Source organism: Falco naumanni, chromosome 8, assembly GCF_017639655.2.
Source record: "Falco naumanni isolate bFalNau1 chromosome 8, bFalNau1.pat, whole genome shotgun sequence".
Lineage (NCBI taxonomy): Eukaryota > Metazoa > Chordata > Aves > Falconiformes > Falconidae > Falco > Falco naumanni.
Window position 1 is genome coordinate 61305370 of NC_054061.1, and position 26408 is coordinate 61331777.

The following is a 26408-nucleotide window of genomic DNA, read 5'->3' on the forward strand; positions in this document are numbered from 1 at the left end:
CAAAGGACGGCAAGCTCGCCGGCGCCTTTAGCTGCGCCGGGCAGCCCCCGCCGCTCCGCCCGCTGAGGCGCGGCTCCCCCGCGGGCAGCCGCCGGCTGGGGCCCGGCCGCCTCAGGAGCCCGGCAGGGCGGGCTGCGCGTGCGCGGGGGGGGGGGGGGGGGGGGGGGCGGCACCGGGAACAGCCGCCACACGTGACTTCTGGGAAGGAGGCGAGGACCCAGAAAACGGCTGGATGAGGGGAAGGCGAAAGTGAAAGTACAGGCGGCCCGGCTTCACCCCCCCTCCCCGGCGGCCCGTATCGCCTTTCCCAGGGCTGCCCGCCCGCCTGGCCGCCGCAGCGCTCCGCCCCGGGCAGCCGAGCAGGCGGCCGCGGGCCCCTGGCGTGGGGACACCTGCCTTCCGGCCTGGCCCGGCTCTCCCTGCCCGAGCAGCGCTGGCTTGCTTGCCTCATTATCATGGTTTATCGAGCTTGATAGGTTGGACGTTAAAAAGTCGTTCTGGACTGTAAGGAATAGGAAGCGACCTGCTCTTCACCTTTGCAGTAAGAAAATACTCAGCTGGTGGTATGGCTGGCTGGTCCTGGAAAGCAGTAGCTGGGGCACAGAAGCCCGTGAAGGTGGCCTTTGTCTCAACCGGCTGCAATGCACAGGTGGAAGAAAGGCACGCAAGTGCCGTAAAGGATTGTACCCACACAGTTGTAATTGTTTACTAACTGCATCCCAGATATCCATGTAAGTTACAGAAACTAAGTGTTTATAAACTGCAGGCAGCTGATTGTTTCAATTGTTCCTGGCATTTGTTGAGTATTTTCTTCTCAGGAAAATGTATTTTGATTAGAAGATTCCCTTTATGTCGCCTTTCTTGCAGAAGTCTTATTTGTTAGGACACTGTTACTGCTACTTAGACACGTGTGGTCTTGGTTTCTGTCTTGTGTATGAAGTGCCAACAAAGACTGGAAGAATGAACACCCAGGCTTTCATACAGATCTCCAGGGTACTTGGACCTTCTTCAGTATCTGTTGTATTCTCCTCTGTCCTCGGAGGAGATAAGTCTTAGTCCATGGAAGAAAGAAGTACAAGGTCTGTTTGGTAATATGGCATGAAATGCTACCAAGTAGTGTATGTGGGTATAAATAAAAGCTGTAGTTGAAGGTAACTGGCAGTTTGCACTTTTTTTTTTTAAATTGGAATCACTGTGGTGATGCAGCAAGACACAGCACAAAACAATCACACAATTTCTTTTTTCATTTGTTGCTGCAAAACACAGTGAAAGCACAAGCACAGTTAGTAAAAGTACTTAAAAGCAGATGTTTCGTTTCTCCTGGCTGTATTTGAAGAATCTGTGTGTTTTTCTTACCTCCCACCCCCATCATTTCACTAGAGAACCCTATTCTTACTCATAGTGGCATAAAGACAGAAAATCTTACTCTTTAATGGAAGGAGGCTTGCACTGTATATATTACCTTGCAGAAAATGACTCCAATCTTTTCTTTAAAGTAGTGAACTGATTTGAAGTCCTATGCCTCTCAATTAAATGTTAAATCTACCCCTTGCAAAATCTGTTTTAAAACTAGGAGAAACTGTAATGCCAAAACCTGCTCCATGATGCTACTCAGCAACACAAAATATAGTGTGTTGAAGTCAATACTTGAGAGTCTTGAAGAGTTGCGTTGCACACCGAGTAGGGAGGAAGGAGGGAGAAGGTTGTTTCACATCTGCCATGTCTGGACCTTTTTTACGTTACTTAAGAGGTTGAGATGGTCAAAAGTATAGGGTACTCACCATCTTGTTTGTATTAAGACCGTGAGAACAGGTTAGAATGAAAAGAATGCAAGAACTGATGCGAGGTGAAGTTAGGCTTGCTGGTTTAGAAGTTTGTGTTACTGCTTGACGTTCAGACTTGAGATCAACAAAAAAAAAAAAAAAAAAAAAAAGGCAAGACTATTTTTGTTGTATTTTGAAAAAATTCCACAGAAGTCCAGGCATGCAACTTTAAGCCAAAAATCTGTTTTTATTCATGCTGGTCATATAAATTACAGATGTTACCAAACTATATACACCATTGCTCCTGTTGTTTTGGAAAATTATTTATACATGATGCTTTCTGAGAGAAAATGAATTATCTGCAGCTTGCTTTCAGTCACCCAGATTCACAAACAGAGATGTGTTTGTTAGTTTAGAATTACTCCCATGTATCACAGGAATACCACATTTTCCTGTTTCCATTCACTTGCATTCAACGAACGTCAATAGCATCAGGAAGAGGAGTGAGTAAAAAAGGAGAAATGAAAGTAATATCCAGGTCCGATTCAAGGAGGCTTTCATCTCAGATGTCTAGTTTGTACCTACTCAAGAAGACTGTAAGATGCAAATGCTCAACTGTATGTATTTTTAAAACTTTGCACACATTAACTATGTATTCTGCAGACAAGAATTAAATCTCGAATGAGCCTTCATATATGAGATACAGCAATCTTGGAATTGCCTGTTTATTATTCTCTTAACAGAGGTTTTAGGGATAATATTAGGAGGGAAAAAACAACAACAAAACCAAACAACCCAAACCCAGCAATAAACAGTGCCTGAAAGGAAAAAAAAATAGTAAAAGGCAATTTACCATTTATACAAAAACTAGTTATTCTGCTTATTAAATGAGTCTCTGACCAGGGTGTAATATTCTGTCATGTAGCATAAATTGCCCAGTGGTCAGCAAATGCTGCAGCTCTTCAGTAACTATTTTTTAAAACTGTGCTTTCCAGTCCATGTTTACCAGATAGTATCCAAACTCTGTCAGATCAGGATTTTTTCTTTATAGACTTTTACAATAGTACTTGTTGTAGTATCTGAGTGCTTCATGCAAAACCACATTTACTTCTACAATTATTTTGTGAGAGGGGCGAGTTTTACTAACCCTCTCTTCCATTAGCAAAATGAAGCCAGCCTTTTCACCACCCTAAGTTTTGTGTCTGTTTCCCTTCTGGAACTCCCTTTTCTTCCCAGCCTTGTCTGCCTGCCTGCCTTCTGCAACTTCTGCTGTGGTAGCAGATAAAAACCTATGCTGAAGATAAGTTTATCTTTGGAAAAAAGCAAACCCCAGACACCTATGGGATGTTCAAATTCAGGGAGACGAGAATCTTTATTTTAAAACTAAAGCTAAACCAGTGGAGTGCATGATGATGATTAAAGAGAAAACATTCAACATAATAAATCCTAATTTCCTTGAACACATTAATGTCTTTAGTTATCCTTATATGCTGTTCTCAGAAGCAAAACATTTTGTTCTTACAGTCTCATATTTACAGCAATTCTGCAAGTAAAATTTATCCCTGCTGGACCCCACTAAAGTCAAACGACTTCCAAGCTGGGAAGGATTTGGCTATGTATCAGTGACAATAACAATTTTGAGGCTATTTGTAATCCCTGAGAAGATTTCTGGTTTAGAGAGTGCTGATAACAGAAAGAGGCCCAAGAGTAACATCATAATGGTTTCCAGGAAATGCTGATTTACAAAGATGATGAAAAAAAAAAATTACTGCATCTTTAACGCATCCAGTGTTTGCATGATTACTTATTTTTCCAATATGTGAGCTTCAGTCAGTTGAATAAGGAGAACTCAGCTAGAAGAAAAGAAGGGAAAAGATTATTCTCATGGCAGTTACTGCTGTTCATTCAAAAACAACCACAAATGAAACTGTCTCTGACTAAAGGTTGCTGCAGTGTCATTTTGATCGTGTAACTAACAAAAATTGATAAGGATCTGAGCATCCTGTTACTAGTTCTTCACAAAATACAGGAATGCTGATTAGAAAGCACTGCATGGCAAACTCTTACAATAAAAATTGTATATATTTTTATATGAACCTCTGTGATTCTTGCAGCCTATGGGTATGTATAGCAGGGTTCTTACTGGAGGCTTGTTTTCCTGATGGGTAGGGGAATCTGCAGAGGGGGGCAATAGAGGGGAATTCAGCAAGACTGCAGAAAGTACATCTTGCCAAGACTGAGTTATGGAGCTGTAGGATATAGTCCTGCTGCAGATTTCACTCTTGTTCTCTGCATCTCACATGGTGCTTTTTTATTGGCATCTCATGGAGGAAAAAGTATTGCTTTAACGCAGATTGTCTGCGTACTGTGCTTGGCAAGCTCTTCACCAGGGGAGATTGTTGTGTGAATTTGGAGTGATAAAGAATAAAACTATGTATTTTCTTCATTTCTGTTTAGCAAGGTAAATATAATGGAAAAAGGAAGGAAGGAACTCCTTAAAAACCTTACAAAACTATTTTTGTAGGATTTTTGTAGTTTTGTATTTTTGTAGTTTTGTAGTTTGTCCTCCAATTTGTAGAACTTGAAAACATTTCTAGTAAAAGCCTCCAAAAATTCCCCTACCATCTAGCAGCACTGAACCACTTCTCTAGCACCCTGAAAAATTGCAACGTTTGTATTTGAGACTCCCAATTCATCACCAAACATGTTCTTTTTGTGCGGTTATGACCCCAAAAGATTGCAACGGTCACAGCTTGTTTGGGAGCTCTGGATGGAGCTTCCTTGAGAATTACTGTGCATGCTAAAAGAAACTAAAAACATTTGAAGGCTGATGATTAACAAAAGCAATGTCAACTATTATTTTCACTGCTGAAACTTTGGGAAATGCAAATGCGTACATAGTTCACAGATGCAGTTTAGAAGGTCAGAAGTGTTCTCACATGTGTAAACCAAACAGATGAGTAGGGACATTTCTCAGACTGGGTGGGGTAGTTTTTAACGCAGAATTTTCCTTCAGGCTAGTATTTCAGTTTTAGCTGAAGAACTAGTCTGTCATGAGCGCTATCAGAGAAAAAGGTGAAGAAGCAAAAAAAGATATTTTGTTCTTGAACAGATCTCCAGCTTGGTGTATATTAAAGAACTCTTCTATTTGTATATAAGGTTTAAGTTTGTTTCCAGTCATTGACAGTCAGGATTCTGGTTTAGTTTTGTTCTGTTTGTGTGTGAGGAGGAGTGTTTACAGAGAGGCATTTGGAGGGGAGTTGACAGGCTTTTAAATACATAACCACTTTAAGACATAAATCATTGAACATAAGAAAATTGAGAGCCAATGTTAAAAAAGGAGGGTTTCTTTTAAAGCTCTTAAAGACAAACCACTGCTGTGTTTCCTGACAGAAGCCTGCTGGACAAACCCGCGGTGGGTATACATCAGTGCTCTAAATACTCTGAGCTGTGATGATTCAGAACACAGTTTCTGGTCAGTAAGTAAAAGAGGAAAATATTTTTAATAAGACCTTGGTACAATATTTTCCCAATCTTTCGGTATACTTAGTGAATATTAGTTTTACTTGCTAAAAATGTTTTAGTTGACTTTTAATTTCTGACTTTGGTACTCCATGTAGAAACTTGCAGCATGGAAAAGTTGTGCAAGTTTGCTGAATTGGAAATTTTTATGTTCCTTGTGCAGCTTCCCTGAACAAGTCAAGTCCTTTGTGCTATTTATGGAATTAGTGTAATTGTTATGTATTTGTCAGTGTGAAGGCTTTGTTTGTGCGAGAACTCTGGGATCTTTGATTTATGGCATTCATGGTTCATTGGCCAGCAAGTCAGACAATTTCACATGACACAGTCCTTTCAAGTATGCTTGCAGGATCCTGTCCCGCTTAAGAGTAGGGCATGTCAGCACCATTGTTTCAGAATATAATGAAAGTGGTATTCAGAATATAATACAAGTCTATTTTTTTCATAATTTTGCAAGCAGCAGTAACTAGCATCTGTGTTGTACATGCCCCATTTGCTTAGTAGTAACTTAAGAATGGAAAAGGTCACAACGTACGGCCGTTTCAATCACTGTGGGACTCAGGTGTTCTCTCAGCACAGCATAAACGCTTGGAGACATTGGAAGAAGATCTGATGGAGAATGTGGATCTGTAGAATCATTTAAGCTTAAAAAAAAAAAAAAAACAAACGAGAACAAAACACAAAAATAATCTTAAAAGCAACCTAAATTCCTCTAACTTGATGCATAGCAGTGGAGTATGGTGAATGCTTATTAAGTTAATTAAGCTTGTACTCAGGCTTGCTGGTGGCCCTGTAACCACATGCCAACAACCTGGTATACATTTAAAAATGTAGATCGGACCAAGGGAAGAGAGGATAAGCCTGGCTCTGTAATATCAGCTGCTGGAGAGAAAAAGGAGACAGAGAAAGACAGAAAGATCAGAGTACCGTAAAGTCTGAATTCGATTTTTGTAGATGTTATGCCACACAGATGGGAAAAGCACTGTAGAAGTGAAGTTCTTTACTTCCCTTTCTTGTCTTTAGCCGTCCTTGGCCAAAGAGAAACACATGATGTGTTGCTACCCTGAACTATTTGAATGGGGGAAGAGAGGCAGGGAAAACTTTGAAAAAGTATGTAGATTTAATAAAAATGATATTTGAAGTGTAATACATCTGTAAGGGTACTTACATTTTGGAGACTGGGATAAATACAGAAGGAACGTAACCTTTGCCTCCTCCATCTGAGGGCTTTGAGACTAGAAATAAATATTAGAGAAATTAAATATTGGCTGATAATTTTATTATTTACTTGAAGTTCATTATCTGCTTTAAGTGCCAAAGACCATAATGTATTAAAAATGAAATATCCCTGTTTATGCTTAAATAAGCAGCCATAAAAATGAGGGGAATTCCTGAGGTTAGTCTTTCAGTTCAGATCTCAGTCACATAATTGACTGTGTTCCCTTGATATGTTTCGCCATCTCAGAATATAATACCACAAGGGATGAAAGAGGTCTCGTTAGGGCTTCAAAAGCAAACATGCTATAACTCTACGTGCTTGGTACTTCTGAGCCTCTAGACTTCAGTTCTGCAAATGCTTGCGTGGAGCTCGCTCTCTACAGGTACAGATTCAGCAATGTTTTTTAAGCATACACGTAATATTTTTAGAGTTTTGGAGAATTAGGCAAAGCCCGCTGAATTAAAGTGAAGAGGAAAAATGTTTGTGGCCTCCAAATATTTTTGAGTGTAGGAATTTGAATTCAAACGGAATTGTAACCTTTTATATGGAAAGTCCAGAAGAAGGTGTATTAACTATTGAGAAAATCAAGGCTTTGCGGTTGTTTTTGAGAGGGAGTGTTTGAGCTAAATGGCCTGTCTTGTAACTTGGGCAAGAAAGAGCATGGGCCTGAATATCTGGACCCGTGCTCGTCTGGCCTTTTTGTATGTTCCATTGCAGTCGCCATGGGTTTTCAGGAATGTTGTCTGCTGGAACAACCTTGTAATAGCGCACTATGTTGACAAAAGTCAGTGCAGATAAGTGACCTTTGTTGTAGGGTTCCAATGAATGAAATTAAATAAAGCCGGTCTTCCAAGCTGTTTGGAAAGTACAGAATTTCCTTGGAATTACAGATACAGTACACTACAGCGTGACATGATTATGAAGCTGATAAGCAGAATGAGTTTTCAGTTTCATCTCCTTTGAACAGCCAAGCACTGGTCAGGAAAAAAATATCCTATTTTTGGACTCTTTCTACCTACACTAACATCTATTTCTTAGCTTCTTTTAAATATTGTTGTCATCACCTCTAATGTAATCTCTGAGTCCAGGGATATATTTACAAAATGATGCTGTCTAAGTGACAGACACGTTAAAACCATTCTCTTGAAGATGCTGATTAAGGGAGGCATCTTAATCTGCTCTCCTCCTCCTCTCCCCACATTCCTCAAATGGCCTCTTGACTTTGCAGCTGCTTTGCAGAAAGGGTGAACAGAGAAATGGACCCCAACCTTCATTTGGCTGACAGCTGTAGTGTTTGCCAAAGGCCTTATCTTTGGGAATGTCTGGATACAGATACTTCAGAGGGTTTTCAGGAACGTTGTCTGCCATAATAACTTTGTAATCACGCAGAATGTCGGCAAAAGGCAGTGCAGATAAGCGACCTTTGTTATAGGGTTCCACTGAATGAAATGTTACGTCTCCTGTAAAAACACAAAGGCACCATCACCGCTGATAAACGGCAGATCAACATCTGCAGCTGGAATGTATTTTCGCCTTTTTTTTTCAGTTTACACAGGTGTGGGTTTTACCTGTTCACACCAATGTTAGCATCTTTCAAGATACACTTTCTGCACATGTGGAAACAAATTTAAAGCCTGCAGTAGAGCAGGTACACCTCCTAACGAACTTAAATAGTTAATACAAAGAATTGAGAAGGTAGAGTTTCAGAGTTTTGGTTTGTGTTTCAGTAAATATGATACTTGTATCTTGCCAAAACCACACTAAGACATGGTAACACACAAATTTTACGTTTGAGCCAAAGAAACTGTGGCTCCTGTATGGTGTATTGCAGGGGTTGAGGTTTATGTTATCTTTTAAAAAAAACCTATACTTACCGTTTTCTAACTGATCCACCCAAGTAAAGGTAATTCCACCCAGATTGCTTTCACTGAACCTTAATAAAAATGTTCCTGGTGTCTTGTCTTTGAGCAAAATTCGTTCCTTCTCTTTGCTTACAAATCCCATCACGTACCTGAAGTGTAACAGGAAATCATGGGTTTACTTTTTGGGGAAAAAAATATGTACTTCAATCTGCACAGTGCATCTGGCCAAACTTTATATAGGCGTTCAAAGCCTGGTTACAAAAGCTTTATATGGTCTTGAAACGGTGAAGAAAGCTTCATGGGATTTACGTGTGGGTATGGCAGTGAGCTCACAGTACTATGAAGCATGATGAAATTTATCACAGTACGTTACTGTACACTGAGAGAACTGATAAATAGAGCTAAACCTGCACTTCTAAGAGTGTTCCCTTTTGGCAAAAAATTCCGAAAGGAAAAATGAGAAGTGGGAGACAGAAGTATTAGACTCTTTGCAAATTCTCTTCTGCATAGCTAAAACTGAGATCAGTAAAGAAAAAAGACAAAGCAGAGGGAGATCAATATACAGCAGTTTCCTTGTCACTCACCCATCGATCCAAAGAGGAAGTATGTGTTTTTTAATTAAGTCCAGGATGGCTTCCAGCCAAACCCAGAAGGTAAAAGACTTTCCAGGCAAATGTTCCTAATGGTTAAAAAACAACAACAAAACCCAAACCAAAACACAAACAGACATGACACACACGAGAATTGTGAGAGTGTTATTACCCAACATCCACATGACACGGCTGTCTCAGTTTCTTAAGAACAATCTAGTTTGTTCAGGTGAGAGTGACAGATTTGAACTGCTGGTTTTAAGTAATGTCTCTCTTTCAGCCTGACATAAACCCAATTGATTGTTAAGATAAGCACTGGAAGTGGCTCATTTTTCAAGAGAAAAAAATTGCACTTGTTGTTTCCTCCTGGTTATGGAAGGATGTTTTGAGAGAAACGATGGCGAGAAAGTTTAATTTCTTTCCCAGGTTCTATACTTGTTTAAATAATTTAGTTAATATCTATAAAATAGATTTACCCTTCTTTCTCAATAACTTGTCTGTTCCTCATCAAAAATACTGACTGTATTGACTGACTTGAAATAATTCAGGTCACAACTGAGCGTATGAAAGAAATTACTGTGTGCTTGATGAAAAATGTACTGTATGCTTTGATAGCACAATCTGTTGCTCATTTACAGAAATATATGGGGCACATTATAATGACAGTTTCTGGTATCTGTAGCAATGTAACTAAGTAGATCTCTTAGATCAAGTTTTAAACTTCTGGAAATATTATTTTCCTAGTTCGGTTTTTACAAGTAACGTGATTGTGCTGGGCTATAAGTCCCACGTATGGCAAGTGGGAATCTTACCGGTAGCATCAGAGAGACAGGCACGCGCGTGGCCAGTAAGACTCTGGTTTTACTTTTGGAACCGTACCTTGCAGAACTTTGCCCAGGACAGCTGATAATCATTGTAACTGACTTGTTGTCCTGAAAAAAACACCAAACAGTGACTATTTTTCTGAAGTTTTGCAATAGATATAGCTTGGTATCTGTATAGCTGGGGGAGTGGGGTACAGTACAGCTGGACTTGGAGAGGGAATGGGAGGGACATACAGAGGGGCTGTAGATAATTATTTTTTTTTTCTGTATCCTTTTGTAGCAGCTGATAATGGCAGTTTTGGGAATATTTGCCTAAAGTAGTCTGGGACTTTGAGCACACTGTTGCAGAAGCAATTTTAGTTTTTAGCTGGAGCGTTACTTCTCTTGGCCTTCGCTCTTTCTTGAGCTTCTGTATTTTAAGATGACTTGTTTTCTTTCTTATGATTCTTGCTGATTTACAATGGCACCTCTCAACTCCATTACCTTCACTCAGCATGAAATCTCAAAAAAACCATCAGGAAAAGTGACTGTTACCCAAGGAAACCATCTTTGCTTCCCAGCTTTTGAAAACAACAAGAGCAGAGATTCTCCCCTGTCTTTGACAAATGCTTCTGTTCTCACCTGGCAGTAGAGGTATCGTTACCCTCAGCTTGGGGTTTCTTGCAGCTCACAATATATTTTATAATTATTTCTTCTCCAGAAACAGATAAAGCTTTCTTTTCTCCTGCCAGCTTTCCCTAACACCTCTCCTTTCTGGGGGACAGACCCAAGGTTCAACAGTTCATCTTGCTGAAGGTACAGGGCCTCTTTGCTGTGCTGTCACCAGTGCAGGATGGGTCCCAGAACTAAATACACTCACAAGGACGGGTATTTAAAATGAAACAAAACCTGAACCAACCAACCAAGCAGAAAGACTTCCTTTTGATTTCAGATGCAAGAGATAATTACTTGCTAAGGAAACAAAATAACATCGCAGTTCAGTGTGACTCTGATGCCCTCTTTCTTCAGCTTAGCAGCTTGGAAGTTCAGAAGTTGAATCACTTTGTGGTAAGAATAAGCTGACGCGTGCTTTTCTTTAAAGAAAAAAAATGTCATTGTGGCATTTTTGACACCAGCTCTGGAAGCAGAGGTCATGCTATGCTGATTTTAGCTGCGACAGAGCTGACCTGCATAGTAGCTGCTATGGGCTGTGTTTTGGTTTTTGTGCTGAAAAAAGCATTGATAATTCAGGGATGTTTTTGTTATTGCGAGCAGCGCTTACAGCGAGCCAAGGGCTTTTCTGCTCCTCACCCCACCAGCAAGGAGGCTGGGGGACACGAGGAGTTGGGAGGGGACACAGCTGAGACAGTGGACCCCAATTGACCCAAGGGATATTCTGTGTCATAGGACATCACGTGCAGCACATAAAGCTGGGGAAGGAAGCAAGGAAAGAAGGGGGGGGGATGTCTGAAGTGATGTTATCTGTCTCGCCAAGTCCCAGTTCTGTGCACTGGAGCCCAGCTCTCCTGGGATGGCTGAGCCCCTGCCTGCCCGTGGGCAGTGGTGAATGCATGCCTTGCTTGGCTTTGCTTGCGCACGCGGCTTTTGCTTTACCTATTACACTGTCTTTATCTCAACCCACGAGTTTTCTCACTTTTACCCTTCCAGTGCTCTCTCCCACCTCACCGGGGGGGAGTGAGGGAGCAGCTGTGTGGGGCTTAGTTGCTGGCTGGGGTTAAACCACAACACGTTTGAAGTCGTTACCTGTAACTATCAAGATAAGAGCCCAAAGCAAATAAAATCTGTGTATTTCTACACACTTACCCACAAGCTTCTCTGCCAGCATGTTGAGCTGCTCGGAATTGAGTCCACGACCAACATACGATGAAAACTGCCAGCTCAGTACTTCTAAGAGCTGACTTAAAGTGGCAGCAGGGGGATTGTTGAAGAATGATAAATTCTGCAACAGAATTAGTGCTTTGTTTAGAGAGTTAGCAACCGTGAAATACACTGCAGGCTGTGAAAGAAGGCTGCAAGTACTTGTACTTGAGCACAATCTGGAAATGTTAAAAATGAGGTGTGTGGGATGGATACACTGGAGCAAATATGTGCTGGCCCTCCCACCTGCAGCCACCAGCGAGGTCCACCGGGGTGCCCGAGCGGAGCTTAGGGCGAGACTCCTAGAGAAAGCAAGAGTCTGTGCGTGCATCTTGGATGATGAAATACCTTGCTGTGCTTCTGACAGTATCGAATGTTAAGACAGTGAAAATATGCTTAAATCCTGTCCACTAAATGCAGATACTCTCACTTGTCAAGCTTGGTGCATGGGAATCTTAAATTGTTACACCCTTATACAGCGGTATGTTGTTAGATCGTTTGGCTCATCTTAGTTTTTTTCATTTGGTTTCTGGACTGTACACGTAATGACCATCCTGAGGACTGCAAAAACTCTCTGAAGTATCACGGAGTGATCACGCAGTCCAGGCTGCTGGTCAGCTGGCCTCCCATCACTCCTAGGTGCACGCCACTGTAAACTGTCTTACCCTTTCTCTCCTCTGAACATCTATGTGACTGCTAATCCCCAGCTGAAAGCCTGAGAGCTATTGACACCACTGTTCTACAACCTGCAGAGTAACAGCAACTGAATCTGAAATATGTGCTGAGCCAGCTGGAGCTGAGAAAGAACAATTTTGCTTTTGCTCACAGTTGGAGCCAGTAGAAAGGGCTACTTGACACTTACAATCTTCTCCATAGAAAGCACTAGCTCCTATAAAACGTATGAGGGAAAGCAGCAGTTAAGCACATTACAGACCCCCCACCTATACACCTACTTTTGAATTGTACTAGTAGATTTATTCTGTACCGTGTACAGTTTTGGTCAGCTGCATCCATATTCAAATTAGAAAAGTTGTGGAGAAGGGCTATCACCTTTTCTTAGTTTAAAAACTACTGCTTTAGCCTGCAAAAGGGAAGGCTAAGTGTTCATGTGGTTTCATATCTGGGCAGGGAACAAATGGTGAAGCAAACAACATTAAAATACTACGTTGGTAACTCTGTATGTGAAAAAAATAAGGCCAGTTTCAGAGGGAAACACAACATTTTTATAACTAATATATTTGGTAACCAAATAATAGAAACATGAAAATGCAGAAGGGTGGTACTTGCATACTGAAGACTTACCTGAGGATCGTTGGTTGACAGATTGTACCAAATAATAGAAGCCCATGCGTTGGGTAGTTGGCTGACATTGGAAATCATCACCACAGGCAAAGAGCTGGTCTGGTAGAAAGAATGAATGCGGTATGTAAATGCAGCAAAGGAAAGTGTTAACGCTGTGTTATGCTTTGCTTTTTTCGCCCCCTCTTCCTTCCTGAAGTGTACACTTCTGTCCAGAACTTCTGGAAATCTTGGGTCTGCTTATGGTTACCGCTGAAGGTAGCACCTAGGATAGACGGACCTGCGGTCCAGCCCAACACGGCGGCGGTTCTATAAGCTGCTAGAAAATGATTTTTATTCTTGCCCTAGAAAATCTGGCTGGAATACTCACTTCCAGATTTATAGTCAATCCATACAGGCAGACCTGTGTTTCAAAGCTGATGGAGTGCAGTTCCTCTGTCACCATGTGAGGGCCCTGAGGAAGTAAGCAGGTTATAAAACTGTGAATGCAGTTGTCATTTAACACTGTTTTAGTCATCTGACTGCTGAGATAACACAACTTTGAAAGAAAACATGTAGCAAATATATAAGCAGAAAAGGAAAAGAGGGAAGTGAAGGAAATAAATTATTTGTTTTATTTTGGCATTAAGTTAGTCCAGAAGTCTAGTGGATGTTCTTTTCTGATGAACCTAAAAACCCCTTGACATTGTTAAAGCGATGCTTTTACACTTTTAACTTTTGCTTTTAACTTCTTCTAAAATGATGCTTTAAAACACAGATTCATACGCAAAAAGTTCACATTCTTTTTTGTGACTCATAAAGATTGTCTCAACTTTTCCTGACGTTTCTTTACTGACTGACAATTCCAGTTTAAACAGAGATGTCAAGCTTCCAGGAGAAACAAACCGGAAATAAAACAAAAAGCCACAGTTTTAATGACGTGTAGACCCTCATCTGGGATCACAGGTTTGTTTTAAACATACTTAGACAGTACTAGTTGAAGGAGTAGAGGCCTAATTAATTAATCCATAGTAAATCTGGTATTAAAAAAACCCCAAGCTTTTCTTGGATGAAAAAAAAAAAAATATCTGTCATAGTTGATTAAGGTTTGTAGTACAAGTCTTTTGTTTTGATTACAAACCAGCATGGCTCTGTAAAGATGCATATCTCTGCCTCTTGGGAAAGAGATCTTTTGAAATACATTTCCACCCCCAGAAGTTAAAATATAAATATCTATTTGTCCTTTCCCCATTTCTTGTTGTGGTTTTCCCCTCTCCATCACATATTTGTGTTGTCAGACTTAAAAAAAATAAAATCCCAATAAAAAATCTGAGATCAAAATGCTTCCATTTACTGAAATACTCTGCTGTCAGCCAATGTAAAATAAAACCGTTCCTTGGGAAAGTGCCTTGTGGCCTTATCTTTCCCATGGAGCCCCTCCTGCAGCACAGGTACAGGCTGCTGCAATAAAAGATCCTGTATAAATGAGAGACTGAGACCACAGGAGATCCTCAGGCATCTGAATAATAATCTGCCTTGCAAAGGGAAAATCCAGCTTAGAGCTGAAGGCTTTTACATGAAACATCCATCAAATGAGTTCAAATGTCTTCATACAGGTAGAATCAATCCAGCTCAACCTGTATTGTGGGCACAAAGTTGAAAAGTGTTGGTGAAACTCCCCTTTCCACTCCTCTGCATTCTGATTTTGCAAAATCTTCATTTTTTCTTATAGAAAGACCAGCTAGGCAAACAGCCATATCTATGTGAAAGGACAAATAATCTCAAATACAGAGCTTCCACATTTTTTTTATGAGGCAACTCATATTTAACGACTACAATCTCCACTTACTAAAATCCTATAACAAACCAAGTTTTGAAATTACTATGGTTGCTGTTAATAGCACGAACACATTGTGGCTGGTTTTTTTAATCATGACTTCCCAGCCTGATTTGACCAAGGAGAGGCTGTTTGAGGAAATCAGTTAGCAGTGAACCATGTCGCTGCTCAGCTGCCCTAATGGTCCACAGCCCTATGTTTTTATAGATATAAAAGCACAATATGTGAAAGGGGGAGTAAAATGCTACCAAAAGCAGAGTGCCAACATTTTTACACCTACGTTTTTGCATTTGCTTGTCTCCATGCAAATGACTCTGCAAGTGGCAAAGTAACCGGGTGGGGAGCCTTGAGTTTCAGTCTTGCTAATCAGGTTGCAAGTTACTCCGTGCAGAAAACCGAGTGAAGCGTGCACAAGTACCTTCTGCTTTAGGTGTTTGGTTAAAATTCCCCATGCTGATTGCACCCTTGCTTTGTACTTCAATACTACTTGTAGTAACTTTTGTGTTTGTATAACTCTTATCTATGTGGGCTGTGATACGAGTGATTTTATTGGGTTTGAAATCTTTTTTTGAAATTTGTCAATAAAACTTTACCCTCAGTGCTTCTACTGTGACAAAAAAAGTTATACTGGTGTGGAGACACCTTAAACCAGTACAGGCCGTTTCGTTTCCTATGTCAGTAGGTGGCGTTCATAGAAGCTTCTTAGGGCTGCAGTTACCTTGGGAGACACTAATTATTCTGGTAGTGTTGGCAGAGACGGCTTCAGTCAGAGATTTATCTGCAGGTTTTTGCTGTTCAGTAGCAAGGTCAGATGCGCAGCGACGGTCCCCGGCCACCCTCGGGTCTGGGTGTGCTCGTGCCTTTGCCCCCCTGCCTGCCACCTCCAGCTGCTGGATGCGATGTGGTTCTCTGTCCCCCTCGTGCTGGCGATGCCGAGGGTGGGGGCACGAGGGCAGGGGCTTTCTGGCCTGTGATTCGGGTTCTTGTCTGGGGCAGACAGTGGACTTGGGGTTTGCAGGGAGCCGGAGCTGAGCAGGGGGCTGTCGGGTAAAGCTGCGCGGGTGCCGAGGAAGGGGTGAGAAGCTGGGCAGGGGGGGAGCACGGGGCGGTGGTGTGGACGTGCAGGGTGCTGGGGGACACACAGGGGCAGAAGGAGCGCTCTGCGGTGCAGGGCCACGGTGTTGGGGTGTGGGTTAGCCCCGACGCCAACACTTCTGATCTCTGGCCTCCGTTAAAGCAAGAACGTGCGGGTTTAGGCTCCTCCGCTAGGAAGCACGCCCTTGCAATAGCGTTCCACCTCGTCTGCCAGGCGGCACGTGGATGTGTCTGAAATCTGGGTGCTGCCAAGCACCGGCTGGTTTTAGGGCTGGGGTGCCACAGTGCAGTGCCAGTGCCAGAGGGGAGCCCCCCGCCGGTGCGGGGGCACTGGTCACCCCAGCACATGCAGTCCTGGCTGAGGCACACAAACTTCTCCCATGCGAATCTAATTTTACCCTTACTTCAGCTGTGAACTTGGTCAACGGAATATGCATTTAAAGAACCGTTCCTCTAGGAAACGTTGCTTCAACAAAAACCTCAAAAACCTCGGGTTTTTTTCAAAATGTAAATTACCAAATAGGCAGCCTTACAGAGGAATGTATATACTCAGATTATTACTTCCTACCTTCTGCTGTAACTTTTTAAATATAGAAATGTGAACTACATAATTAAAATTTCTATGAGTAGTTCTGAAAAGTTCTCATCATACTTAATCTTGTAAGATAATTGGGTCTTATTATAAGGAAAATACGTATTTCAAAATTTAACAACTTATGGTTGCTCTTTGATCTAAATAAAATCTAATCTAAAATACTTGTGAGAGTAATAAAAAATAACATAAAATAAATGCACAAACCTCATTTCCTTTGCTTCCAGCACTTGATTTCATTTCTTTGGGTTGCTGTATAAAGCAAAACAATATTTATGTGCCAAAGGAACTATAGACAGAAGTACATATAAAGAACATAGTTTGTAACTGTGATGCTCTTACGATAAAGTTCTATTTACAGTACACAAATACTCTGTAACGAAGGCTTTGACACTATGCCTTGAAAAGTCTATTCAGTGAATAGTCTTTTGATATTTTTAAAGATTTTTTAAGAAACTAAGTTAATGTAACAAAGCATTATTTAGGGTGTTTGTGAAGCATGTAATCCAAACAAGCACTAAATGCCACCGATCTCTACCTCTTTTTGCAAAACTGCACTGATGCACTGCATCCGTGGTTAAGCCAAAAAACCAAACCCCACCATAGGTGAAGGAGTCTAGTCAGAAAGCATGACTCCCTGGGATATGAGAGAAGTTACAGAAGCGGTACTCTAGTCTCCCGAAAGACAGTTACTGCAGGCATTCATTTCAACCAGATCTAAAGCATTGGTGGTGGTGGTGGTTGGGTTTTGGTATTTTAGTTGGTTGGTTGGCTTGTTGGGAGATTTGGTTGGTTGGGTTTTTTTAATAAAACTCAGTTTCTGAGAAGCTGTGTAATTCACCATGATTAGTCTTTTCCTTTTCTGGCATTAATTAGGATTTGCTTTGTTGTTTCTGTGAAAACATACAGTCTTATTTTAGGTAATAAAGTATGGAATGGGATAAAGAGGTTATAGGAGTAAACTTTCTGTACAAGGAACGAGAAAATGAGTGTAGGCTTGACAGTAATGCAGTTGTCCCTGCATAGTTTTTAAAGAATTTTTTATCTCTTTATCAGAGGTACATGACAAGGACAAAAGCAGTCAAACTTACCAAATGTCGAAATTCTACTGACAGGCTTCCGTTTGCGGATTCATCCATGTTCATTGCTTTCACGTGTGTTCCGCACAGAACGAATCTACGATTACTACGGGAGGACATTACACTTACGTACTCAGATAAAGTCATGTGGGATAATTTAAGAAATATGATCTTTTATTTTCTTACCTCACAGTTGAAACATTCCTGAAATAGAAGAGGGGCGGGGGAGAGAAAACAGATTGTGAATCAGTAGATATGTAAGCCATAACTTGTACTGAGAAACCTATCTTGAGTTGGTAGATTTTGCCTTCTCAGAGTTGATTTGTGTTACCAATACAACTGCAATGTTTTAACTAAAGAACCCCCATTTGTACTGTCCAGGTAAACTTCTGCATCTGGCTAGATGCAAGCAGTATGCTTAATCTAGCTTGTTCCCTGCCACTGGAATGAAAATGGTATGGAAGTGGGTATGGAAATGTTCAAAACCCACCTGGGCATGACTGTGCAGCCTGCTCTGGGTGACACTGCTTTGGCAGGGGAGGGACCAGATGGGCTCCAGAGGTCCCTTCGACCCCGATCAGTCTTGATTCTGTACTCAAAGCTGCAGTATTAACTGCCTGCACGCCTGTCTTCTGGGACAATACAGGACTGTGTATAGCTTGTAATAGCTTGCGGTGTACTGGGAGACCATGTGCACAGCAGCAGACTGGACAGGACACAGCTTTTGAAAGAATCAATCCTGGCCTGTTTCTTGCTCCTTCCTCACCGAGTGTTTTCCTTCCTTATTTTGGGCCAAATGTCTGTGTGGGCAAGGTGGGTTTTAGGGGCCTGCAGAAGCACAGCAGCCAGAAGAAGGGAGGTAGCTCGTACCTGTGGCTGAGGATGGGGGGTGGCGAGGACTTGAGTCACCTTTGCTGATTTTGAAATCATACCTTGTCAGCAAGCCTTCAGCCCCATGTCTTATCACACTAGGGTGCCCTGACCTATCCGTGACCAAGATTGCTCTACAGCACTGGGTATTGCTCAGAATAATACACCTCGCGAAGAGAAGATGCATCAACTCAAATAGAAATACAGCAGGCAGCATTAACACTGTTTTCACAAACGTATTACAGACAGGCTTTGAGATCCTTTTTGCTCAGGAAATAACAATCAGCCTGGGGATCCTGTTCATTTGGGATCACTGTAAGAAATAATGGGAACACAAAGGAGAACCAAACACCTTAGAAAGGAGGAGTTTATGCAGCAGCCTTAATTTCAGGCAGGGGTAAAATTCTGTAAACTACCATAGTTACTAATTACAGCACTGCCTTTTCAAGCACAAGCTTTGTGTACTACTTGGAGCAGCTGCATTGAAGGTACTGGGCCTATTAACATAAGCAGAGATAAGTGGTATATCAAAGCTATCCCATTTCAAACTATTGAAAGTATTTCAAACTATCCCATGAATGCAATACAGTTTGATTTAAAGTTTTTGTGTGATGTTGCTGTTCCGGGATGATGAATTTTATCAAAGTCTTGAAACAAATCTTAAATGGACTTCTTACCTCTAATTTGAAAACATCAATTAGGCATACCCGATTTAAAAAAAACATTGGCAGAGAAATCTTCCACATCAAAAAAAGAAAAGCATGACCCTGATGTTTTAACTGTGGGTTGTGTTTTTTTCTCTCTTTAGAGCAACTTCTAAATCAGATAGGGTAGCAATTGAAAAACCTGACTTGTCTCTGTAGTGGGAGAGAAAATATCTTCACTGTAAAGTTTCTTACTTGTCAATAGTTGCTTTCACTCTGATCTGATAGTTCAGCTCTGGCAATTTAATTAGCAACCTTCAAAACAGAAAATATAAAAGTGAGTATTAACAGAATACATTTATCACCAGAAAATATTAGAGACCAGTAGCTCCGCACTAAAGTATCTGAAATGATTATAATCTGAAAACAGATTAGGCATCTAGGATTATATCATGATTTACAGGGCCGTATACTCAGAAAGAGGAGCTGGGCTGTTCCAGTGGTAGGTGTTTCACCCTCCCTGCAAGTATGTAGAAAAGTTAGAATGTGTTTGAGGGAATGGCTAGAGAGGCAACAAAGAAGTAATAATTAAGATATGGATTTGTATAATCTGTGCTTGCACCGTAGATGTGCAGATGTACTTTCCTTCCATGTACCCTTTCCACACATCCCAGCCCTCTATGCATTCTTTATACTGCAAGGTGGAAACGAGATGAGAGTTCCTCTCCAATCTCTGCTCTTTTCACAATTGGGCAAGGAGCTAGTGGGAAAGAAATAACTTGTCATTGATTCACCAGAGCCCCCCAAAATGCAGAAGTGACTCTTTCCTAAATGCAAAAGTGGCTCTGAGTAGTCTGATGTTGGCTTGTACAATGTAGATCGTTACTTGCTCAGTTTGCAAAGTCATTAAAACAGGAATTCAATGCATACAGAACCCTAAAGGTCCTGCCTTTCAGTCACAATCTGCCTTTCTTCCTCACACTGGTTTACTCTTTATTGCCACTTACTGTGACAGATTCTATGGCCTTTATACCCCCATTCCAGAAAATCTCTCTGGAGTCAAAAGGATCTCTGACACAAGTTGGTCTGCTGTGCTTTCTCAGTTTTCCCAGGATAAAATGCAGTACGCAAATGAAGGAGTTTGTGTTGGATTCTTTGTGTCCTTTCCTTACCTTAATTTAACAGTGAACTGTATTAACGTTTTAAGAACCATTGGCCTCTGGGGATGTGTTGGCATGCAGGGCTGCCTTTCAACCACGAATGAACTGCGTGGAAGGAAGTGAAACAAATAGATTGTTAGGAATATACATAAACAGCTATATTAGGGGGGTAAAAAAAGTGCTGGTATCTCTTAGAGACTTATTTCTCTACAGGTGAAGTGGGAGGTATGTATTCCATCTCCCAGTTCTCAAAATGATCCAGTGGTCTTAGGTGAACTGTTCCCATAACAAACAGATATTTGGAATACATTAAGAACCAAAACAAAGAAAATTCCATAGTCTTAAAATACCAGGTCTATATGATATAAAGTCTGAAAGACCAAGGGTTTTATCAGAACCATAAAACAGAGTATGAAAATACGTTGATCCTGGCTCCAATGAAAGTAAACAATCATTTTATCTTTTTTCATTTTTCATAAAAAAAAATTGATAATTTTTTGCTTTCAAATAGTCACTTGTGGTATATCTCTAGTATAGCCAGTACAAAAGGCAAAAGGATTGATGATAATAATATTTTATCTATTAATCGAAGAGTGAAATGGGGTGGGAAGAATGTCTTTGTGGAGAAGAGGAAAGACAAGGAACAAATTAGCACCTGCCACTTTACTTTAAAAAAAAAAAAACAACAACACAAAAAACCCCCAAACACCCCCCCCCCAAACAACAACCCTCCCCAAAATAAATAAATAAAAACCCACAAAAAACCCAAAGACTTTTCTCAGCAGTACATACATAACTCCTACTGAAATAAGTGGATTTTATGTGTTTGCTTAGAGTCAGGACTTAGTCACAAACCCTTAACTGCCACACACTAGGAGCTGCCTGGCACCTTCAGCTTCTAGGAGTTTTGATGACAGCTGTACATACTTTTTATATTGGAAACTCTGTCTTTAAGATCCTCAGAGAATCAAACTTTTTTCTTTTTTTTTTTTCTTCTTAACAATATGGTCTCATTGTTACCAATAAATTTGTGCCACTTCAGGTAAATTTATATACGTTGACAATGGCTTACGCACTTCCGAAAAAGATTGTAGAGCAGAAAGTTGACTTTTTCCAGCAGCTGAGGTCTCTGCACTGGGATCGGGTCCCCGTCATAAGTCAGTCTGGTCAACAGTTCATCCAGTTTCTCTAGTTGCCTTCTAACTTGAAAAAGACTCTCTGCCAACAGCGTAAAACTACAGCAAGACAAAAGATCAGTTTGCAATCTTGCATCTAAACCACTTCTTGGAACACAATGGCTACTGAAGTTCTTGCTTGGGGAGATCAGAATCGGTACCGCCTGGTGCTTTCAATCTTTATCCAAACTCATGCCCATTCATCTTTTGTTTACATGAGTGTATAAATACATCAGGCAAATTACCTACTTCATTTTCAAAGATAAATATTTCTGCTACAGGCCTCATCAACAGCAATGCAATGCTGTCTGTGATAATTTGGAAGAAATAATACATGGTCCTGATGTTTTACATGCAGGGCACTTGTGCCAATTTTAATTCTTTCCTACAGCTCAGTAGATTTGCAAAATGTATTCTTTAAAAGGATAATATTTATCTAAAACGAGCAAGTTACCAAGACTGACAAAGTATAAAACAATAAGGAAAATAAAATCCAAACACACATGCTAACCGTTTAATAGGGTATGTGTATATAAAATCACACTTTTATGCTATTTTTAACAACTTCATTGGAAAAAAACGACATACAAAAAAGGCAAAAAATACTTTTTTTCTTCAAACCTAAAAAGGTTATTGGTTGTGTTTCTTTTTTTTCTTCTTATTTTTTACTTCGCCTTTTCCAGAAGAGAAGTTTGATGGGAGACAAATGACCAGGACATTGACATTCTCTGGCTATGTTACCTTTTTAAATATAATGCTATTTTCTTTTTATTTGCAATCACCTTTATCGTTGTCACCACAAGATTACTGCCATTCAATTCTTGCATAGTTTGAAGTCTGGAGGAGTGACGTACCTAGTGAGTCAAAGCATAAAGTGTCTACCCAGCTCCTGCCTAGACAAAACTCCCACTGTCCTCAGTGACAAACAGCCAGCACGGTTCTTACTCAAGCAAAACTCCCGAGAGGGTATGCATCATGTATCTGGAACAACTGTCAAACCAAAAAATGAGCAACTACCACAGCTCAGGCTCAGCAGTTCACTGTAACGTTATTAATTCCGAATAGCAAACATTGCCCACCAAAACAAATTGTATTTTTAGTTATTTACTTGCTTAGCTGCTAATTAATTTGCTGCTGTTGCAAGGTAGCAAGGCAACTAATCTAAAGGAATGATCATCTCATGTGCAGCAGACTTCCTGTGGTTTTCAGTGGAAACACAAGCTCAAGGCAAGCTTACCAGTTCTGGAGCTGATCAAGCCCACCATGGAGAGGCCCCCCAATGCAGGCAATCTGCTGCCGTCTCTTCCAGTCTAGCAGCTCTTCAGTCAGCATGTTGCTCATAAGCATATCGATTTCATGAATCACACGCCCTATTTTACTGAGTACTTCCTGTAAAATAGGAAAGGTGTCATAAACTGACCACAGGGAACAGCCACAAAATTCAGCAATTATCAGAAAGTGCCAGTTAGGTATCTTTTTTTCCCAATTATTTTGAAAGTAAGTGTATTTAGTCCCTACCATTTTGGCCTCTTTAACTCAGAGGTGACTGGATTCATCACTTGAAAGTAATCCTGAATCTCTATGAACTCTTCCTTGGTAAAACTTGGGGTTTTTTTGGGGGGGTAGAGAGGTGGGAGGGAGGATGGTTGCATTCTTTGTGGGCATAACACCTCCAAGATGTTGACACTTGCAAGCACCATCAAGGTCAAAAAGTTCTCCTTCTGTTTTGCATCATATCCAGTGCATTGGGTTTTTGCTTGCTCGCTTTTAACCGTAAAAACTACACGGACTCAAACAAATTGCCTAAATGTATTGTTTTCTGTGCCAGTAAAGAAGTGACCTGGGGAATCTTTGTCATATTTACAAGTCTCTGTTGCTGCACGGAGCAAGGTACCATTGGTAGGTTGTTGGGGTTGGTATATTTTCTTTGCAAATATTAATTATATTTACTTTACTTCTTATTTACTTTAAAAGCTACAGATTGCCAGCTAAGTTATCCATTTGGCACAGTCCATAAGAGGTCCTGTGAATTGACACCCTCACCTCACTTCTAAGGTGTGCAGAACCGTAACCTTGATTGAGCCGTTACTTAACTGCCGATTTCTTAACTGCTAGTCAGAATCACCCATGCCCACCCAAACCTTTCGTGGATTTTTCCTATGTTATTTGTCTGTTCTTCTGGGAGGAGAATTTTAAAAGGCACACATAAGCGTTTGAGTGCTTGGTGTGGGAATGAGGGGAGAAAGCAAACAAACCGCAAATGACAAAACATGTCACTAACCTTTCTCTTGAAGTCTAAAGTATTGAGCATCACCTGCAAGGCCAACATTTCCTGTTTAATGAGGGTGCTGTTTTTGTCGCTCTGCTCTGCAGGGGATAAAAAAAAGTCAGTATAAATGTGTTTGTGGGTGCATGTGCGTGTTTATAAGGGGAAGAGGGGGAAAACCATGACCAGACTGCAGCATGAATTTGTGAAAACAAAAACTGCAGGCATCAGCAGATTATGTAATTTCATTTGCATGGACTAACTTTAGTACAAGTTTAAGATAAGGTTTTATGACTCCACTCTTTAGATGTGCATATGGAACAAGAAAACATAGAAAACATATGGATGATACCTAGAAATATACAAACTCCTTACTCATGTGCATATTCACGTGTTATATGCATCTGCTCCGATCACCGATTGATCTGTATACTAGTGAAACGTGCGTGTGGTGTCAGTAGCTAGACGAAAGCTTTTTGGACTTGATGCGAATTACACGTCTGGCTGGGGGGAATGGAGGTTAGGCATTTGAAACAGAGATAGTGTTCCTCGCTGTGGGGATTTCGGCAGCCAGGAGTACCGATCACTGGGTATTTCCCCTGCTCCGTAACTTTTTTCCTTCTCTGGATCACACGTTAGTTTCAAGCTTCCCTAAGCTTGCCCCATGCTCTTTTATATGCAGCAATTCCCCTGCCCTCACCTCCCCCCACCTGTTGCTCTTCTTGCATCTTTCATGCTACCTTCAAAAAAGAAACTGGTGCCAACCTTGTCTCTGCTAAGCTCTGGATTGACATTTCCCATTACGTTAGGGTAGACATTTCAGTAGAGGCAGACAGCCCCAGCAATTGCTTACACACACGTTGTAAGGCACTGTACGCCAGCTGTGCTGGTGTAGAGCATTTGTGTACACTGAAATGTTAAGCCCTGAAAGTAATTGATATAAGCTTGTGTTAATTTGCAAGTGGGGCAGGCTTCAATCATCTGCATGATCAGTAATTATGATTGGCCTGACTAACAACCGTGGCATCTTGATGTCTTCCAGTTGCCTGGCCATATCCAGCCTTAAACATAAGGACTGGCACGTTTAAGAACTTGAATATTTCAAACCCAACATCTTTGCTTGTTCAAAGGGAGATAATATGAAGATACCCGAGCAGACACAAGTGGACCTCAGTTTCTTTTCTGAAAGAGATCATGCAAGGACTGCTGCCACGTGCAGATCTCAGCCATCGTAGGCTGGCCAAACATGCATTCAGGGCGCTTACCAGCTGGCTACTGCCACTGTGGTCACAAAAGAACAGAAAGCCAAGTTAGAGGCTAAAACCTCAGTTTTGCATAACTGCTCTGAGAAATAAGAGGCTCTTCCACATCCTGTCAAGGAAGGGCCAAGTCAAAGGCAAAGAAATAAAAAATAGGTTCCTTTAAAAATGTACTATTTTTCATGCCATTATGTAGCTTATCTATAGAAAATAACTATACTTGCTTGACAAGATTCTCTTAACCCCAAAAGAGTCATTATGTTCCAAGACTATAACTTCATATAGACTAAAAATCCATTTTTATCTTTATATATATTAACTGGCTAATGCACAAAACCCCCTGAATACTGGGGTCTAGTTGCGGAATGAGCCATTTCCTAGAGAATCTAAAAAATGTAAGAACTCTTACCTAAGCTTTGTATTGTTTTATACCTGAAGTCAAATTCCTCTTGCAAGTCTTCCAAGTATTTAACATCTTGGTCAGTCATCTTTCCCAGGGAAAAGAAAGTAAAATTATTTGTGCGTTCACAGGGACATAAAAAGGAATTTGTTTTGTAATGGATAAATACATAATGTAGTATTTTCTTTTCCTACCATCTGAAAATCTTTAAGCCATTCTGGGAACTCCGGTTTAATATCTTGTAAACTTTGAAAAGGCAACTGAATTATAAATGCACATTTGTAACTACAGGTTTGTTTTGCTTGTTCAGAAAACCAACTATTGTTCTCTCTCCCACAGTCAAACAGTAGTTGATACAGCTAAACCACTCTGTGTTTTCTAATTCAGTGACAAAGTGGAAAGTGGGAATTATTACATTTAGCCTGAGCTAAACTGAAATTATTATGCCAATAATGTAACTTTCTTCTTGGAACTTTAAAGCAGGGCAAATGGATACTTTTGCATTGACTTCAATGGAAATGGGAATGGGGTGTGCAAAGCAAAGAAAGGTGGAGCCAGAGGCAGGAGCTGAGCTCAGAGACTTTATTTAATTACTTAAGAATTCAAGTAAAGAAATGAAAGATTTTTGCTGTTTTAGCTTTTTTGCAAGAGTTTGTTCTCCTGTGTACTGCAGAAAGTCTAGAAGGTGTTTTCTAGTAACCAAACAATAATTCAAAAAAAGACACATCAAAAGAAGGAAAATAAAACTGCAGGAAATAATTTGTTTCACTTCGAAGGTCTGTTTCTGTGCTGTTTATAGGAAGACTCGATTCTGCCAACCACTCATAAACAATCCTTTTTAGTTCCCTGGGATGTGCATGTTAAGCATTTGAAAACACAAAAACTTGTTTGCTAAATTAGGACATGCAGAATTAGTCGTTTTGGTTTACTCTTTATTTTGGAGACTAAACTTTTAAATTATATGTTTAAGGTATGAAATTACATACACAAGGAGCTGGCTGATTTCTGTGTTCAACTTAATTACCTACTAAAACCCCCCTTGTATCTAGAAATTGTTCTCATTTTCACTGGCCTTTCAGGGATAGCTGTGGTTCCCCATGCAGGCAGAAGGAGCAGCAT

The 26408-nt window shown here is 40.7% G+C and overlaps 1 protein-coding gene across 2 annotated transcripts in view; it reads right to left on the reverse strand.

Annotated features, from left to right (window-relative positions):
- Window positions 1-1990: 1990 nt before the first annotated feature.
- Window positions 1991-26408, reverse strand: part of STAT4 (signal transducer and activator of transcription 4) — a 44078-nt gene continuing 19660 nt past the window's right edge. Inside the window, exons 6-24 of one of the 2 annotated variants that reach the window (XM_040604476.1) lie at window positions 25299-25377; window positions 23646-23731; window positions 22602-22753; window positions 21266-21424; window positions 20202-20294; window positions 19285-19344; window positions 17702-17719; window positions 17528-17621; window positions 16644-16688; window positions 13304-13387; window positions 12937-13035; window positions 11581-11716; window positions 9833-9885; window positions 8948-9042; window positions 8376-8512; window positions 7770-7961; window positions 6451-6517; window positions 5818-5891; window positions 1991-3616 (exon numbers count right to left, since the gene is read on the reverse strand). In XM_040604476.1, the coding sequence (XP_040460410.1) occupies window positions 5825-5891; window positions 6451-6517; window positions 7770-7961; window positions 8376-8512; window positions 8948-9042; window positions 9833-9885; window positions 11581-11716; window positions 12937-13035; window positions 13304-13387; window positions 16644-16688; window positions 17528-17621; window positions 17702-17719; window positions 19285-19344; window positions 20202-20294; window positions 21266-21424; window positions 22602-22753; window positions 23646-23731; window positions 25299-25377 (1716 nt within the window). In that variant the 3' untranslated portion in view covers window positions 1991-3616; window positions 5818-5824. Of the gene's footprint in view, window positions 3617-5817; window positions 5927-6450; window positions 6518-7769; window positions 7962-8375; window positions 8513-8947; window positions 9043-9832; window positions 9886-11580; window positions 11717-12936; window positions 13036-13303; window positions 13388-16643; window positions 16689-17527; window positions 17622-17701; window positions 17720-19284; window positions 19345-20201; window positions 20295-21265; window positions 21425-22601; window positions 22754-23645; window positions 23732-25298; window positions 25378-26408 lie in introns of both variants that reach the window. The other variant, XM_040604475.1, reaches the window with a different exon arrangement.